Raw genomic sequence first — 17,242 nt, 5'->3', positions numbered from 1 at the left:
ATCCACAACATCATCCACAACAATTCCATGTTGATATGGACTGTTTGAAGTCATTACATCCACAACAATTCCATGTTGATATGGACTGTTTGAAGTCATTACACCCACTACATCATCCACAATAATTCCATGTTGATATGGACTGTTTGAAGTCATTACATCCACTACATCATCCACAATAATTCCATGTTGATATGGACTGTTTGAAATCTTTACTTACCTTATATTATTGTAAATAACTTCATACAAAATGTTTAAATCTTTATATCCCCTCCTTTATTCGAGTTGATTTAATGTTAATATGGGCTGTTTGAAGTCTTTGTTTTCCCCTACTAATGATAAATGGCTATACTGACGTTTCCATACGCTGGTTTATTATGATCTGTTAGAAATGTTTCCAAACATTATGATCTGTTAGAAATGTTTCCAAACATTGGCTTATTATGATCTGTTAGAAATGTTTCCATACATTTTATCAATCACTTTTATCATAATATTAACATATGGAAACCCATAAATAATCATGTAAATATTTTAAGTTAATACCAACTAATGGTAATATCCCCCCCCCGATCATCTCTGAATTTCCCAATCAATCCGTACATATTCTCGTATTAAAAATCTCCTCAATCCGTACATATTCTAGTATTAAAAATCTCTTCAGTCCGTACATATTCTAGCATTAGAAATCTCCTCAATCCGTACATATTCCAATATTAAAAATCTCCTCAGTCCGTACATATTCCAGTATTAAAAATCTCCTCAGACCGTACATATTCTAGTATTAAAAATCTCCTCAGTCCGTACATATTCTCGTATTAAAAATCTCCTCAATCCGTACATATTCTACGTTTATCTTTAAATACCATGAATAATTCTAGTAATTTCCATATATAATGTAAATATGATAACTTTTTAGGAGAAGCTGGAGGTCTGTACTGGAAGTCTCCACAAATCATCCAATATTCTAAAAACTATTTAATTAGGGGAAAAAATATGAAAGTTTTTATCTATACTAGGAATAAACAAGATTAATCCAGGATGTCAAATGCTTGCTAATACAGAAAAGTTGGTTAAAACGTATTTTTGTAAGATTATAATATTTTCTTTTTCTGACTTCCTCTGCTAAAACACGACATGCCATAACAATAACACCATAAAACTAGTGATAAATATTAGTAAGTTAAAGTATTTAACAAAATAACTGTCATGATGAGCTCCAAGACTCGTGGAATATGAAACAACTTTGAAGATCAAACTCAACTGATGACCTTAAAAGATTTTTTGGAGTATCAAGAGAACCTGGGTTTAAGAAAGAAGAGCCAATAAAAGTAAGGTTCCAGGAGCACCAACACAAAATGCTACAGTGAATTTTTTGTTTACATAAACAAGAGCAAGCAAACTACAAGATTTTTAGACTCTAAAGACTACAGTTGTGGACACAAGCATTACACAGCTACAAAATTCTTGGATGACTAAGAAGATTAAGTCACAGACACAAAAGATAATGATGACACTTGAAGATTCTTGGAGTGCCAACGAACTAAGGTAACAGAAATAAAAGATGATAAACTAAAGATTCTTAAAGTATCATTAAGAACACCCTGTGTACTAGTGTTCGTTTCAAATAATTGCACAATTGACAATGCTAATAATTAAACACCATTTTCACAGATCAATTCTTAACCCTTTTTATACAACGAACATGGAAGTAGAAAGCCTTTATGAAATAATGATAATTTAAAGGACTTCTTCCATTTGTGGCAGGTGGCCTAACTATTCACGTTCTTATATTTAGATATTTTCAATAAATTATGTGAAATATTTAACAACCTATAACAATAACATTCTGATAATAAATATTACCTATTAATCTTGATGGCAAAAAAATGTTTTGATTTCAAACATGTTGTTTATAAATTTCATTCAAAAAACCAATCCATGTAAACTTAATATTCGTTTTTCTATAAAAGTTTCACATCTGTAAAATCCTGGTAAGGAAATTTACAGGTTAACCAGTGACATCACCAACACGACTTGTACTCCCATGTCATTTAAATATTGGTAGATCTCAATTTTCCAAGAACAATGATATCTTTATATCACAGATATCACCTTATTCCTAAAGAGCCTTTCAATGGACTGCTGTTGCTTACTGTAAGTTTAGCATTAAAAAATGGAGAGTCTGACTTAACACTATTGTAAGCTCTTATCCTACGTTTGTAGGGCTGCTTGAAAACTGGCTGTCCATTGACTGTTAGGGGTATTATGTCAGGAGGCTGAGTAGAAAATGCAGATTTTTCTATGGTCAGTAAAGGTTGACCATGGATGCTGCATGGACGAGATTCATCTCCAGGAGGTCCTGTACTTCGAGAACTTTCAATCTGAGATGTTTCACTTGAAGAACAGGAGATGGGATGAGTGTATTCCTTCTTTCCACTCAATACTGCATTTCTCTCTTGCTGAGCTTGACTCAAACTCCCTCTGTTGAACACACTGGTCAGAGGAGAATCTGGATGAATAAATGAAAATTCAGAAGTGGCTGAAGATACGCCAGTTTTTAGAAGTCGGGAGTCTGAGGGAGGAGGGACTTCTGGGTTGGAGAGTATATGTTGGGCATATAGAGATCTTTGAGAGAGAGCTGGTGACACCTGCAACGAACGTGGAGATGATCTGTCTAAGTGGCTTCGCAAGGAACCTCGTCCTAATGAGATAAGTGAAGAGTGAGAACCACCCGAACACTGAGGTGCGAGTCGCGGGGCAAGGATCAGACGAGATGGAGATTGATAGTCTAGTTCAAAGGGAATGCCAAGACTGCTCTCATCGATAGACTCAATGTCGTTAGGACCTAAAGAACATAAAACATATATACTAGTGGCAATAATTAAAGTAAAATATACTCATTAAAGTCAACAGAAATTTTCTAGATAAAATAAAACAGACGACAATCAGTAGTTTCAAAACCAATCAGGTATTACTGATAACTAGGGAGCTAAGATGCTTGTTTTATTGTAATTAAGCACGAAGCTACACAATGGGCTATCTGTGCTCTGCCCCTCAGGGGTATCGAAACCCGGTTTCTAGCATTGTAATTCAGCAGACATACCGCTGTACCACTGGGGGGCAGCTAAGATGCACCAGAAGAACATCAATGACAAGTATGGAAGTAAACCACAATATATATTTAATATTTTTGATATCTGTGAAGTGTAATTTACACAATATAAGCTCAATAATAACATTTTGCTGTTTTTCAGTATTTTTATTGCATACTGGAGAGATTTAGACTCTATGGTAACAAAGATGGAGTAAAAAATTACAACCTTTACTCTACAGATAATAATGAAAAACTTTATTTCAGCCAACATTTCACCCTTGTAGCTTCATAAAAGTTAGTAGTACAAGGACTGTTTCAAACTAGCCCTGGTGAAGCCAAAAGTGCAAAATGTTGGCTTATATATTTTTTTATTACTATCCGGACAGTAAAGGCTCCAACAGCCTCGTGTAACCTAGAAAGTAGAATATATAATAAACCTAATCAGTTTGTTAGTAAATTGTAAAGTGTAATAAATATTATAGCAAATACAGAATGCATAATTCAGCAAATATGTAACAGTTACAGCTAAAGACTGGATTCATGAGTGAATATAAAATACCACAGAATATTTATCCTAAAATCTAAAGTACACGACAAGTCAACGTTAAAAAAAAGAAACTAAAACCATCTATGACAAAGCAATGCTCATCGCTTGTAGGCCTTACTACGTTACTGCAATGTTAAAGTTTTGTCTATTTTTTTCCACAACATAACCTAAAGCTTGGTAACAAAGTTGAAACAAATATAATTTTTGGCCCAAATCAAAAAAGTGTCCCTTATAAAATTAAAAGATAACCTGCCAGTTTTCTCTAACCCAATCTGTAGGCAACAGACGGCTTGAAATGAATACCCAAATATGATTTCGGTTCTTTGCAGTAATGCCCTTGGATTTGTAATCTATTAACCAAACAATTAAACATTTTACAATGTCTTTATCATATCCAACACTTCTGTGGACATTTCAGATATTAAAAATAGTTAATTTAATAAAAGATAATTTAAGTTGATTCTAAATAACACTGTTCTTGGCAGTTATGATAATATTGTTTGTTTTTTAAATTGATAGTATGGTTGAATAGTAAAAATTAAACACAAGCTCAGCTCTGATACACGTACAAATTCTAAAGCACCCGATTGTTAAGATGATTGGATTTATTACGAAATTCCAACTGTTAATGTAATGTGCAAACTCACCGCTAGTTTCATCTGAGTATCTTCCGGTCTGCGGAGTTATCTGTCTCTCTGCTACAGGACGCAGGTCACTTAAACGATGTAGGTCCATGCTGGTGTTGCGGCGACGCATCACGGGAGACTCTACAGAGCTCTCAGACAGTGTGTGTTGCAGGGTAAACAGATGGCTAAAAGATAACGTGCAGTAAGTAAGTCTCGACTTCTATGTTTTCTGCATATCAAATTGATCACTATATTTTAACACAAGCCAGTCAGCTCTGATTGTTAGGCCTAGTCAGAAAGTGGAATAAAGTTGAAGAGAATATTTCATAGAAAACAAGCTCGTACTTAACCTGAAAAACAAAAACAGCCTACCAATCATATTTTGCTTCTTTTGAGACGTCACAGCCTTATATAACCGTACAGAAACCGTGTCAAACCGATGAATACCGAAGAGGAAATTCAGTTCAATTTTATTCTTATACTGAATAATACAATATGTTCTAATTAAGTAATAAATTTTAAATACGGTTAATCTAATATATGAAAGTAACACACACAAATAGAATGTTTATATATAAAGCGTATCCCCTCTAACTATGTATGTTATTTGTTCGAAATATTCAAATTGAATTAAGCTTTAATGCATAAAATCTGAAAGTTTGGCTAACCCTAATTTTGTGAGGTCATATAACTTTCAATCGCCAAAACCACGTTTTAGACAGTACTTAATGTGAAATAAGCTCGAAAATAAGAATTAATTATAATGAAGAAATTCTCACCTTTTCACCAGTTATATATTAAGTTGAAGTTCACTGTCATGTCTTATGAAAATAATGTCTGTTTATAAACATAATTCTGTTTATAATTATTTTATAAATACCTTCTTCAGGTGAATTTTTGAAAATATATGACGTTTTTCTAAAAATATAATAATATTTAAATTTCTCAATCGCATTAGTGTTCCAAGTTTGATCGCTAGAGGTCTCAATGTAGTATTTTGATGCTTTCAACGTTTAGTTAGCCTATATATATCAAACGCACTAAGTTTCTTTGTTGTCGTTTTTAACTCGCTATGTTATTTAAATATTATTTTGAGTTTTAACTAAGCTTTTTAACTAGTATCAATGCTTGAGAAAGGTATTGTATATAAACGTTGAAAATAAGTAACAATGTCTTATTCTCTTTCGCTAAAGCTCTGACGTTTAAAGAAAGTCGATGTAAGTCCGTAAAACTAACGCTGGTTCTTTGTTACGGAAGTCTTATTCAGATACCCATTCACACTTTTCATTGTTTAGAAATCCAGCTAGCCACCTATAATGTTTAGCACTAAGAATATCTATAAAACAATTTATGAAACGTATGATAAAAGAAAGAGATTCAGACAAAAGGTTCTTTGATTTAACTTTTGAAAATTTTAAATCATAACGAAAAATAAAGCATATATATTTCAATACGATATTTCAATAACGTTCTTCAACTTTGTTTTTTATAGCAGAAAAAAGAAATAAAAATAACGTTGAACTATCTTCTTTCTTTGATTGTGACGCCCTCTAGATAATTACCCAGTTTTCTGAAAAGGCGTATCGTGATCTTACTTTTTCTTCTCGAGTAATAAAACTTAACAGAAATATATATGCTTTACGTGTTTAATGTGATTATTATTTAACTTGTGTTTCTACTCGTAGCACTAGATGTAGTAAGATGAAATTTTCACCTATTAATGTATTTGGCATTGAATTTTCGAGAACAAAGATCAAGGTGTTAACTTCCGTAATGCAGGATTTTAGGCTAAGTTGGATTATTTTTAACTAAACAGCTTATACTAGGAAGGAGCCTACTTTCAAAAACTCTTTCGTTATAACACTGACCTTGGTGTGGATTGTTACGCTGTAGTTACCTGTGTATCTCCAATAAATTATCTGTACGTCAACTGTCAATGTCACGATGACGTGCTTCATTCCTTGTGTCAACGGAGACAAAAGAAATCTTACCGTCTTGTTAAACCAGCATCAGACAATTGGGGCACCAAGGTCTGTGACTTTCGGAGGACTTCTCGCCTCCCCTTGCTGCGACTCATAGCATTTCGCAGAGAGAACATCCAATCATCCAAACCCTGAGGTGACCATAACAGCAACTGGCCTTCTTGACCAACCCTTATTGCAATGACTCCATCTCGCTTTTTGTCTGCCCACTGAAGACCATCAATGTCTGCCAGATTAACCTATCAATGAAAGTAGATAGATATTGAGTTATGAGATAGAAACTCAGTTGTTTCCTTTGTAACAACGTAATCCTGGTTAGTGATATCTGATTATGTAATTCCTGGTTAATAAAATCTGATTACGTAATTCCTGGTTAGTAAAAGCTGATTATGTAATTCCTGGTTAGTAAAATCTGATTACGTAATTCCTGGTTAATAAAATCTGATTACGTAATTTCTGGTTAATAAAATCTGATTACGTAATTTCAGGTTAATAAAATCTGATTATGTAATTCCTGGTTAGTAAAATCTGATTACGTAATTCCAGGTTAATAAAATCTGATTACGTAATTCCTGGTTAATAAAATCCAATTACGTAATTCCTGGTTAATAAAATCTTATTTATATTGTTACTTATTTAAATGTTTTTTGGTTTGAAGAAGATACATCCAACTGGAATCAAAACTGAAATGTTTGTCCTTAAGCACAAAGCTATACAATGGACTATTTGTGTTGTACCCATCACTGGTATCTAAGCCCAATTTTTAACACCATGAGCCCACAAACTTGCCGCTGAGCCACTGGAAGGGGGGGGGGAGGTTAAAATGTAATACCTCTTTGATTAGGAACTTCTGAAATTATGTATTTATCACGTGTCTTTACTTTAAGGCGTTACCTAGTGGCTAGTATCTTCAGACTGTGAATCTGAGTGTTCATGGTTAGCAACCCTTTGCCACAAAAATGCGCCCCGTTCATTGGAACCGTGAGTGCTCTTTAAGAGTGACTAGTTACCTTCCCTGTAGTTTATCAGTTCAAAATTAGGGACGGCTAGAACAGATAACCCTTGTGTAGATTTGAGCAAATTTTTGAAACAAAACAACATGTATCTGTTCGAATATTTTAGACTACACAAAATAATTATATCTTAAAGTTGAGTAAAAAATAATTTTATGAAATAGGTATATATATATATATATTTGTAATAACCCCCAAACAAGTGGGATATAAAACACAACAGTTTCGATGACAGACCTTTACTTGATCAAAATTGATTTAATTTGTTATTTCACTTAAACTACAGATGGCGCTAGTTACGATATAAAAAGAGCGAAAACCGTTTCTATAGGTTTTACTTCTCATGCTGAACATCCCATTAATTCTGGTCTCTCTCACTGCTTTTCTTCTTTCTTATAGTAACGTACAACACTGTTCTTTCTTAACAACTCCGAGTTTTGAAACCAATTAAAAAGCACTGTTTCTTGGCTATCTTGGACATTTTTATCAAATTACTTCCTTCCTAGTAAACGCATTTTTATCAAATTACTTCCTTCCTAGTAAACGCATTTTTATCAAATTACTTCCTTCCTAGTAAACACATTTTTATCAAATTACTTCCTTCCTAGTAAACACATTTTTATCAAATTACTTCCTTCCCAGTAAACGCATTTTTATCAAATTTCTTACTTCCTAGTAAACGCATTTTTATCAAATGACTTCCTTCCTAGTAAACGCATTTTTATCAAATTACTTCCTTCCTAGTAAACGCATTTTTATCAAATTACTTCCTTCCTAGTAAACGCATTTTTATCCTTTCCTATTATTTTCTATTCGCGTCAAAAATTAACCATGGTAAAAATACTACTATAAAATTAATAAAAGTCGTCTCATTTTTAGGATCATTTAACAAAACTAATCATTTTTTAAACCTGTGATAATATGGTTATTTATATTATCAGTGATCTTGTTGGTTTTTTTCAATGCTTTAAATGTCACAACATCCATAATCTAAATCTACATTCCTTGTACTAAATGATAACTACGTGGCGTGTGATAATCTGTGTTTATTTATCAAAGATATAACTAGAACTGCTTGCCTGAAAGAATCTGTTTATTTATCAAAGACACAACTAAAACTGCTTGCCTGAAGGAATCTGTGTTTATTTATCAAAGATATAACTAAAACTGCTTGCCTGAAAGAATCTGTTTATTTATCAAAGACACAACTAAAACTGCTTGCCTGAAAGAATCTGTTTATTTATCAAAGATATAACTAGAACTGCTTGCCTGAAGGAATCTGTTTATTTATCAAAGACACAACTAAAACTGCTTGCCTGAAGGAATCTGTTTATTTATCAAAGATATAACTAAAACTGCTTGCCTGAAGGAATCTGTTTATTTATCAAAGACACAACTGGAACTGCTTGCCTGAAGGAATCTGTTTATTTATCAAAGATATAACTAGAACTGCTTGCCTGAAGGAATCTGTGTTTATTTATCAAAGATATAACTATAACTGCTTGCCTGAAGGAATCTGTTTATTTATCAAAGATATAACTAAAACTGCTAGCCTGAAAGAATCTGTTTGTTTATCAAATATAAAACTAAAACTGCTTGCCTGAAAGAATCTGTTTATTTATCAAAGATATAACTAAAACTGATTTGTTTATTTAATAACATCCACGCGTTATAAGTATCTAATATTTAAGACTTTGTAATCTGTAAATATTTATATATTGAATATTTATCTATCTGTAAGATTCATTTATTTGTTATATGAACGTATAATTGTTACAGACACACACATACATATTATAGGTGTATGTTCGGTATCTTATATTTATTTTTCATAAATACATTTAATTTCATGTATTACTGGTGGCTTTCTTGCCTTGTTTTCTCTCTCTCTTCTTTTTCTAACAGCTTATTGTTTATTTGTTTGAAGTTAAGCACAAAGCTACACAATGGGCTATCTGTGCTCTGCCCACCACGGGTATCGAAACCCAGTTTCTAGCGTTGTAAGTCCGCAGACATGCCGCTGTGCCACTGGGGGGAGTTTTTTTTAACAGCATATTTTAAATACTTCCAACAGATAACTTGAGAACATAGTGACTATGTGTAGAATATTTTAAAGCTAAGGCTGAGAAAGGGATTATTAATTCGAGGCAATACGGGATACTTTTTAAATTATCCCTTACAGTTTTAGGCGCTTTTGAGAAGTTAATGTCCGTTACATAGGTAAGCGTCAAGCGCTTGAGAATAGGGGGTCGTTCAATAAGTACTTAACTTGTTAAATCACTTCAGTATGCTTGCACCTGTGACTTTAAAATGATTGTATGAAACTGAAAAAAAAAACTTTTTCTCTGCTCTTCATAAGCTAACTTAAGATACGAAATTAAAAATACGACGAGTCTTCAATCTTAAATTTCCAATCAAAAAAACATCTTAGAACATATTACTTGTGTTGGTTTAATAGTGTTTCTAAACTTGTTTTGTCGGCCCTGGAAGACGACAGACAAATGTTTATTCGCATCAACTAAGGCGCCATCTAGTGAGGTAAATAATTTCAGAGATTCTCATTAAGACCTTCTGCTCATATTTCCGAAGCAAACAGTCAATAGCGTAAATAGCAATTTAAATAAATAACAACAGTTAGGTAATTAGTTTGAAATTAATAATAATTTATTTTGTAAAACAGTTGTTGAAAAAAATAGTTTGTCTTCAAACAAGAGTGATGAAACCACACAGCAAGTAAATACACTAAAAAATGATTTATCTCACATTGTATATCAAATTTGATTATATTTTACGTCTCTAATAATCTTGATACATATTATGTGCTTTAAGCTATTTCCGCATGCTCAAAGAGCCCGAGGACTCAAAGGAAACAAACAAAAAAGAAAAAAATCCTACCTTATAAAGAAAACTTCCCATCTCTGAAGTCCCCACTTTTGAACCTCTTTTGAAACAGGCTAAGTAGTCCAGTGTTAACATAAAATACCGCTCTTTCCAGCGACTGAAGAATTTATCCCTCTGTTGCCATAGTAACCCCTTCTTTAGCGTGGTGGTCTCTAACATAACTGGTTTGCACGTTGATTCTGTCTCAGCGGAAGTCATCTTGCACGTTTTCTGAAATCGATTTGTGACTTATCTTCCGGTCATAGTTACACTTGCTGGTGCTGAAAAAAAACAGACAAGGGAAACTAAGACTCACTTTAATACTGCCCGTTATAAATGTTTCTTCAAAATGATAAAATTATACTGCTTTCTTTAATTCTTTGTTATAAATACAAAAATCACACTTGCAATTAACAAAAAAGCATCAGAAAATGAGGGAGAGAAACAAGATCCAGGCAGACTTAAGCTGTCACACGCTGAGAGAGAAGTTTCTGGCAGATTTAAAATGTCACAAGCAGAGGGAGACAAGACTAGGGCAAAGTTAAACATCAGAAACTGAGGGAGAAAAAAAGATCCAGGCAGACTAAGCTGTCACAAGCTGGGGGAGGAGAAGACTCTAGCAGACTTAAGCTGCCCTAAGCTGAGAGGCAAAATAAGATATGGGTAGGGTTAAGTTGTCACAAGCTGAGAGAGAGAACAAGACTCTAGCAGACTTAAGCTGCCATAAGCTGAGAGAGAGAACAAGACTCTAGCAGACTTAATCTGCCATAAACTGAGAGAGAGAACAAGACTCTAGCAAACTTAAGCTGTCATAAGCTGAGAGAGAGAGAACAAGACTCTAGCAACTTAAGCTGCCATAAGCTGAGAGAGAGAGAGAACAAGACTCTAGTAGACTTAAACATCCAAGGTTGAAGAATCCAATTACTAAGGCAGACTTAAGCATCAAAACCTGAAATTGACCTTAGAGTTCTGTTAAAAGAGAAGCTAACATGTACTATAAATAAGAAACTAGAAATACTCTTCAGAAGGTGAAATAAATACACAACATTCAAGTTTATCATCAGTCCAAAACTTGCTCTTTAGATAAAGCCTAAAAAAAAAGAGTTCAAACACGAGGGTACTTAGTTTATAATGGTAGTCTAAACTTTCACTCATACATCTCTCTCTACCGCTGAGCGTCCAAAACACCCTTAGTTACTCAGAATGCACTGAGTCACCGTTAATAAGTATTGTATACATTGCACAGTAAACCGTTATATCGATCTTAGCAACTCGCGGTTCTGCACTCATCTGGCGAAGATACTCTTATGTGTGTTTACATATGAGCGCCACAATGAAGTAGGAATAAGGTTTGGTAGAAATATTAACAATCAGTTCCCATGTCACGAAAGATGTAGAAAGAATACGGCGCCATTAGAAACACGGCTCTTAATTTACTGGACTGTCAAATTGCTCTTTTACTTGCCAAATAAGCACCACGTTCAACAACCTCTCTAAGGAAATGGACTAGTCCATGACCTCCGCCAGGTGTCAGTTGTGATTAAGCGACTGTAATTAGCAGACGAAGAAAAAAAAAGCCGATTATTTTATTTTTCAAATTTCATAGTTTTTAGTCATCAAAGCGATATACTGCACGTGATAAACTTCACATTTTGGCGCAAAATATTGATATCTTCAAACAAATAGTTTTTCCTAAAAAAGCATTCGAACTTCATTTAACGTTCGAATTGCATACAACTTCAGGATTGAGCAGGTTTTTATAAGAGAAGCGTTAAGAAATATTTGAATCGAATTTCAGAGTTGCGAGATTTCATAACAACTTTCTTAAAGAACATTCGAATCGCATCTAACTTCAGAGCTGAGAAACTGGAATCGGAAAGAAATATATAAAGATATAATAATCACTCGCATTTCGTTCTGAGAAAAAACACCGAACAATAGAAACAGCATACACTAATCTATTATTAGTCCTAGATTGCATGAATCATAACGAGAACTAAGCTCTGTCACATTGAAGCCATTGAACTACAAAAGGGAACTGTATAATTAATTATGCTGACCTACTATTTCGTTCTCGTTCCAGTAACTACTGGGTTAAGCACCACTATTCCTATCACTGCCGCATTGCATTTATAGCTTATCTACTGAGAACACCACCTACCGGTGGAAAGGAAAAGTGAGATGGACGAACTAAATATGGCCAATAACAGGTGTTGAATTTAACGTGATTTACCTTAGGTAAATATTGCCAGTTATTCAATTCAGTCTAGTTTCAACTTTTATTTAACTATTTAAGTTTTCTCCATAATACATGAACGAACTCAGCTGACGTAATAATAATAATTTTCACACATCTAAATGATCATGTCTTTTTAGAATATAATTAGAAACGTATTTGCCTATAATCTATTGTAATAATACTCAGTTTTGACTGTCCTAAAAATGCGCGCGCATTTCATTTCAACGGATATAAAAAAAAAGTATATGTAAATATACCGTAGTAGACATTTTGTACAACGACTTACTAAAAGCTTATCAATGTTTTTTAAAAAGGTTTAACGTTAGGTCGTAGAATAACAATATAAGTTTATTTATTCATAGTATTAAGGACGGTAAAGTTTAACCTTAACTAAACTACAAGAAAAAACGTACACAAATTACAGTGTTAATTTATCTCTTTATCGAATATAGACAGTACTTAATAAAGGCTTAACTAACGTTAGGCCTAAGACAAATGGACTTATAGATTTCGGTGTCTACGATTAGAATTATTCTGTATTATTCTAGAAATCCTGTATTTAAAGACGTACTGTTGCAATAAAGATACTAATTTGACCGCATATTTTTTGTAAGTCTCTGCTAGTAGGTAGTATTATCTTACATCAGCATGCCCTATCGAATTAATATTACTTCCCGGTGGCTCAGTGGTAAGCTCGAGGGCTTAGAGCGCTAAAAGTAAGGGATTGATCTTTGCGGCTTTGGGCTTAACAATAAAACAAACAAACAATTAACAGTGTTGTAATTTCAGCCAATAGATGTAACGATTTTAAATAATGTCTATAATAGAAAACTTTTATTAATTCAATAGGCTTAAAATATAGACAAACTTTTACTAAAACAACTACCGTATAGTCCGTCAAAAATGGTGGGGCAAGTACTACCACCCACATTCCCTCAAAGATAATCAATAATTACAACTGAAAAAAGGTGCTATGTGCCACACTCCAATTTCTTTAAATCACACCAACGCTCACTACACTTATAAGATTCCACGGCACCCCCCTCACGGCCCCCTTGCACCCCCGTCACTAAAATCGCAATGGGCAGACAGTACTCGAACTATTCTATCTGGATAAATGCATTTTGGCTTTTATGACTCCTCCTATTTCGAGAAATCAAGCGTGACGTCACACACACAGTGGCTTTTATATTGGTTAGATAGATAAATTTAAAACATTATTCAAAATTTTTGTATGAGAAAATTTTATAAAGAAAAACTAGCAAAGAACTTGGCGTTTCTCAGATGAAAATGGCTTTAAGTATCCTGAGTTGTTTTTATTAAATTAACCATATTTATCATGATTTTTTGCAGAACAAAATCAAAATTATTTCATTACCTTACTAAATATTTTGATTAAAATCAATAAAAATAACAGAGTACAAATAAATATATAAAGTAATTTTAATCTAAACAAAACTGGGTACATTGCTCCTGCTTCTTGCGTGTGGTTTGCTTGACATTTCAAGTTTCCAAAACAAAATTCCCTATATTTTGGTGTCCAGATTTCTGCTGTGTGGTCAAGTGTCGTTTGTAACGTATTCTGACTTTATCATCGTTCCATTTAATGAGGAATTGATTTATTCTCTTCTCGTTGCAACACAACGTAAATGAAAATTTGCCGATACCAAACGTTTTTGTAAAGTCATCGTATAGCTGATTCTTGCGAGTACACGCAAGCAAAGCAAAAGATATGGCTGAAGCAAGCCTATTTAGTTGAAGAAGTGTGTGTGCATGTTCGAGAGAAAATACCAGCCTTTTTCAGTTAAGGAGAGTTAGAAGTTAGGCATGTATGTGTAGAAGAAAGAGAGAGGGATGGTAAGAGCACAAAAGTTTTTAAATCATTTTTACACATGATTGATCATGGATACAATGATTAGGAGAAGTTCTCACAGTGAGAAGAAACGTAAATAATAGTCCTCTTGATCACACATTACATGAAAAAAAAAAAATCGTCCATTTCAATTTGAGACCACTTGGTCGTCCTGTTTGCCAAAAATTGCTATATTGGTCACTTTGGCTTCAATTTGCGGCCTCAAAACGGCCTCTGACGCCGCGGCCACATAGTATGTGTTATTTCCCGTATAAAGTTGTATCTGTACGTCGAGTTTGTAGTTTGTAGCTTTAAAGATGTAGCCGTGCATAAGGAATAGACCCGTGGTTATATATATAGACACAAGAAAAATTAGTTAAAGTATATAGATATGCTATTAAGGTATTAAAATCAGAAATTATAATTAGAAATCAAAGTAAACAGTAAGCCTAATTCAACTGTAACACGGTTTTTGCTGCCTGACGAAGAAAGCATGTTTGAAACGTCGCGGAAAATAAACTATAAAAAGTTTTCATTTAGATGTGTCAGTATACTCTTTATTATCATTTATCATAGTGATTGGGTAATTTTTTAAGTTAAAGATATTTTTATACTTTTCTGAACAAGCTGCTGTTCACGCAACCGTTAGACTTAATGTTCAAGTTAACGAGTAAGTTAGCTCTAGGTTTTTACTTACCTTCGTAGGTTTAGGTTCAGGGCCGTTTTATCCAATGGGCTAAAGGGGCAGTTGCCCAGGGTCCATCGCACGTACGAAAGAGAGAGCACGATGTAGTCACGGGTGGGCGTGGGTTTCGTTTGTTTGTTTGTAATTAAGCATAAAGCAACACAATGGGCTATCTGTGCTCTGCCCACCACGAGTACCGAAACTCGGTTTCTAGCATTGGGGGGCGTGGGAGAAGCGTCCTTCGTTCATTTAATTTAAAAACAAAACAGTTTAAAAAAAACATTTTTTATTTCCTTTCTTATTTATCACTAATAAATTTAGGGGGCACTTCGACCAGGATCCACCAGGTGTCTTAACGTGGCCCTGTTTAAGTTTCATTTTCATTTTTTAAGATAAATTTCTCTCAATGCCCGGAATAAGATAATCTCGCGTTGTAAGCTGTTAAGTTGGATTTAAAACAAATAAGAGAGTGTCTTGTTGTCTGTGTTTCTCCAATAAATCACCCATTTTTCGCGTATCTCCAAATCTGTCAGTCATGTCTTAGTCCAAAAAGAATTAATTTAAAAATCTTGTGTCTGTAGTGGAATTGACTTTGCAAATGGCTACAGGTCTCAGAATTCGTGCCAAATATTAGAATATTTTTGATTTTCTTTTAACAATGACGCTAAAAATCTGAAAACAAAAAGCCAAAGAAACTTCACAGAAAAGTATGAAAACGTGAACAATGGAGAAACAGGACTACAAATTTATAGAAGCATTAGAAGACCACCGAATAAGAATACTTCATAAAAACCGAAGAACAGAATAAACAGTTTAAGAGTGTGTGATGAGAAGCTAAGTGATACAGCAAACAAATGTAAATTATTAACTGAATAAGTTAATATAAATGCGCAAAAGGAAGCTATTGTAAAAGCAACAGAAAATAGGTCTGTAGTTCAGTAAAATGCTAGAAGTGATACGTAGCTGAGAAAAAATGTTTACGTACAAAATGTTGACGAATTTGAGAACTATTAATTTGTATCCGATTAAACTGTACTATGGGTAGCAACAAAAGAGGTTGAAGGTTCGGTCGGCATCGGTATTTAGGTCTTGAAGACCTGGGAGGCTCAGGTACTAACTGGACCTCTTTCTCCCTCTTGAACTGTTGTTGTTTGAAGGACAGTGTGACGTATTTGTTTTGTGAATTTCGCGCGAAGTTACACGAGGACTATATGCGCTAGCCGACCTTAATTTATTAGTGACAGGCTAGAGGGAAGGTAGTCAACAACACCCACCGCCAACTCTTGGACTACTCTTTTACCAACGAATAGTGGGATTGACCGTCACATCATAACACACCCACGACTAAAAGGGCGAGCATGTGCGGTGACGGGATTCGAACCTGCGACTCTCAGATTTCAAATCCAACGCCTTAACCGCTAGACCTGTATTTGTAGGATCGGATGAGTAATTACAGCATCTACATATGTGTGCGAGTACCAAATAACTTTAAACAACAGCTGTTCCTGTCACCACACCCATGTTATTTGGAACTTGGTAAACCTGTCCAAGTCTCGACCTGGCCATGTTTTCATCTCTCTCACTTCCTGGTCCTATTTCGTAATATTTAGTCGCTGAGTCAGATTTGTGAAAACTGTGAAACAATCAGATATTTGATCATGTGAATACATGTACTTTCATATATGAACATGTCTAAACCACACCTATTTAAATACATATGAATATGTCTAAACCACATGTAAGTGAATACGTATAATGTCATATACGAATATGTCTAAGCCCCACCTATAGCCTCGTTAAACGTCTTCCGCCTCTAACTTTCATAGATAAATACTTTGTGGGTGTTTCTCATCTAGAAGCTCATCCTTATTATATTAACTCCGGTGAAGAATGAAAGAATTGTGACAAGAACCGAGGGTTTAGATGGACCACAATAACACTGACGGTTGAAACTGTTTATAACACTACAACAAGAACCAAGGGTTTAGATAGACCACAATAACACTAACTGTTGAACCTGTTTATAACACTACAACAAGAACCGAGGGTTTAGATGGACCACAATAACACTGACTGTTGAAACTGTTTATAACACTACAACAAGAACCGAGGGTGTTTAGATGGACCACAATAACACTGACTGTTGAAACTGTTTATAACACTACAACAAGAACCGAGTGTTTAGATTGACCACAATAACACTGACTGTTGAAACTGTTTATAACACTACAACAAGAACCGAGGGTTTAGATTGACCACAATAACACTGACTGTTGAAACTGTTTATAACACTACAACAAGAACCGAGGGTTTAGATGGCC

At 34.2% G+C, this 17,242-nt stretch overlaps 1 protein-coding gene across 3 annotated transcripts in view; it reads right to left on the bottom strand.

Annotated features, from left to right (window-relative positions):
* Positions 1-1,861: 1,861 nt before the first annotated feature.
* LOC106472427 overlaps positions 1,862-17,242 on the bottom strand; it is a 40,670-nt gene continuing 25,289 nt past the window's right edge. For 2 of the 3 annotated variants that reach the window (XM_022400999.1, XM_013933074.2), the window contains exons 2-5: positions 10,161-10,426; positions 6,262-6,491; positions 4,292-4,455; positions 1,862-2,848 (exon numbers count right to left, since the gene is read on the bottom strand). In XM_022400999.1, coding sequence (XP_022256707.1) covers positions 2,112-2,848; positions 4,292-4,455; positions 6,262-6,491; positions 10,161-10,364 — 1,335 coding nt within the window. In that variant the 5' untranslated portion in view covers positions 10,365-10,426 and the 3' untranslated portion in view covers positions 1,862-2,111. Of the gene's footprint in view, positions 2,849-4,291; positions 4,456-6,261; positions 6,492-10,160; positions 10,427-11,302; positions 11,327-17,242 lie in introns of those variants that run through there. The other variant, XM_022401000.1, reaches the window with a different exon arrangement.

This window comes from Limulus polyphemus, unplaced genomic scaffold, assembly GCF_000517525.1.
Source record: "Limulus polyphemus unplaced genomic scaffold, Limulus_polyphemus-2.1.2 Scaffold5326, whole genome shotgun sequence".
In the NCBI taxonomy this organism is placed as follows: domain Eukaryota; kingdom Metazoa; phylum Arthropoda; class Merostomata; order Xiphosura; family Limulidae; genus Limulus; species Limulus polyphemus.
Note: the sequence above shows the minus strand (reverse complement) of the source record. Positions and strands in the feature narration are given on the sequence as shown.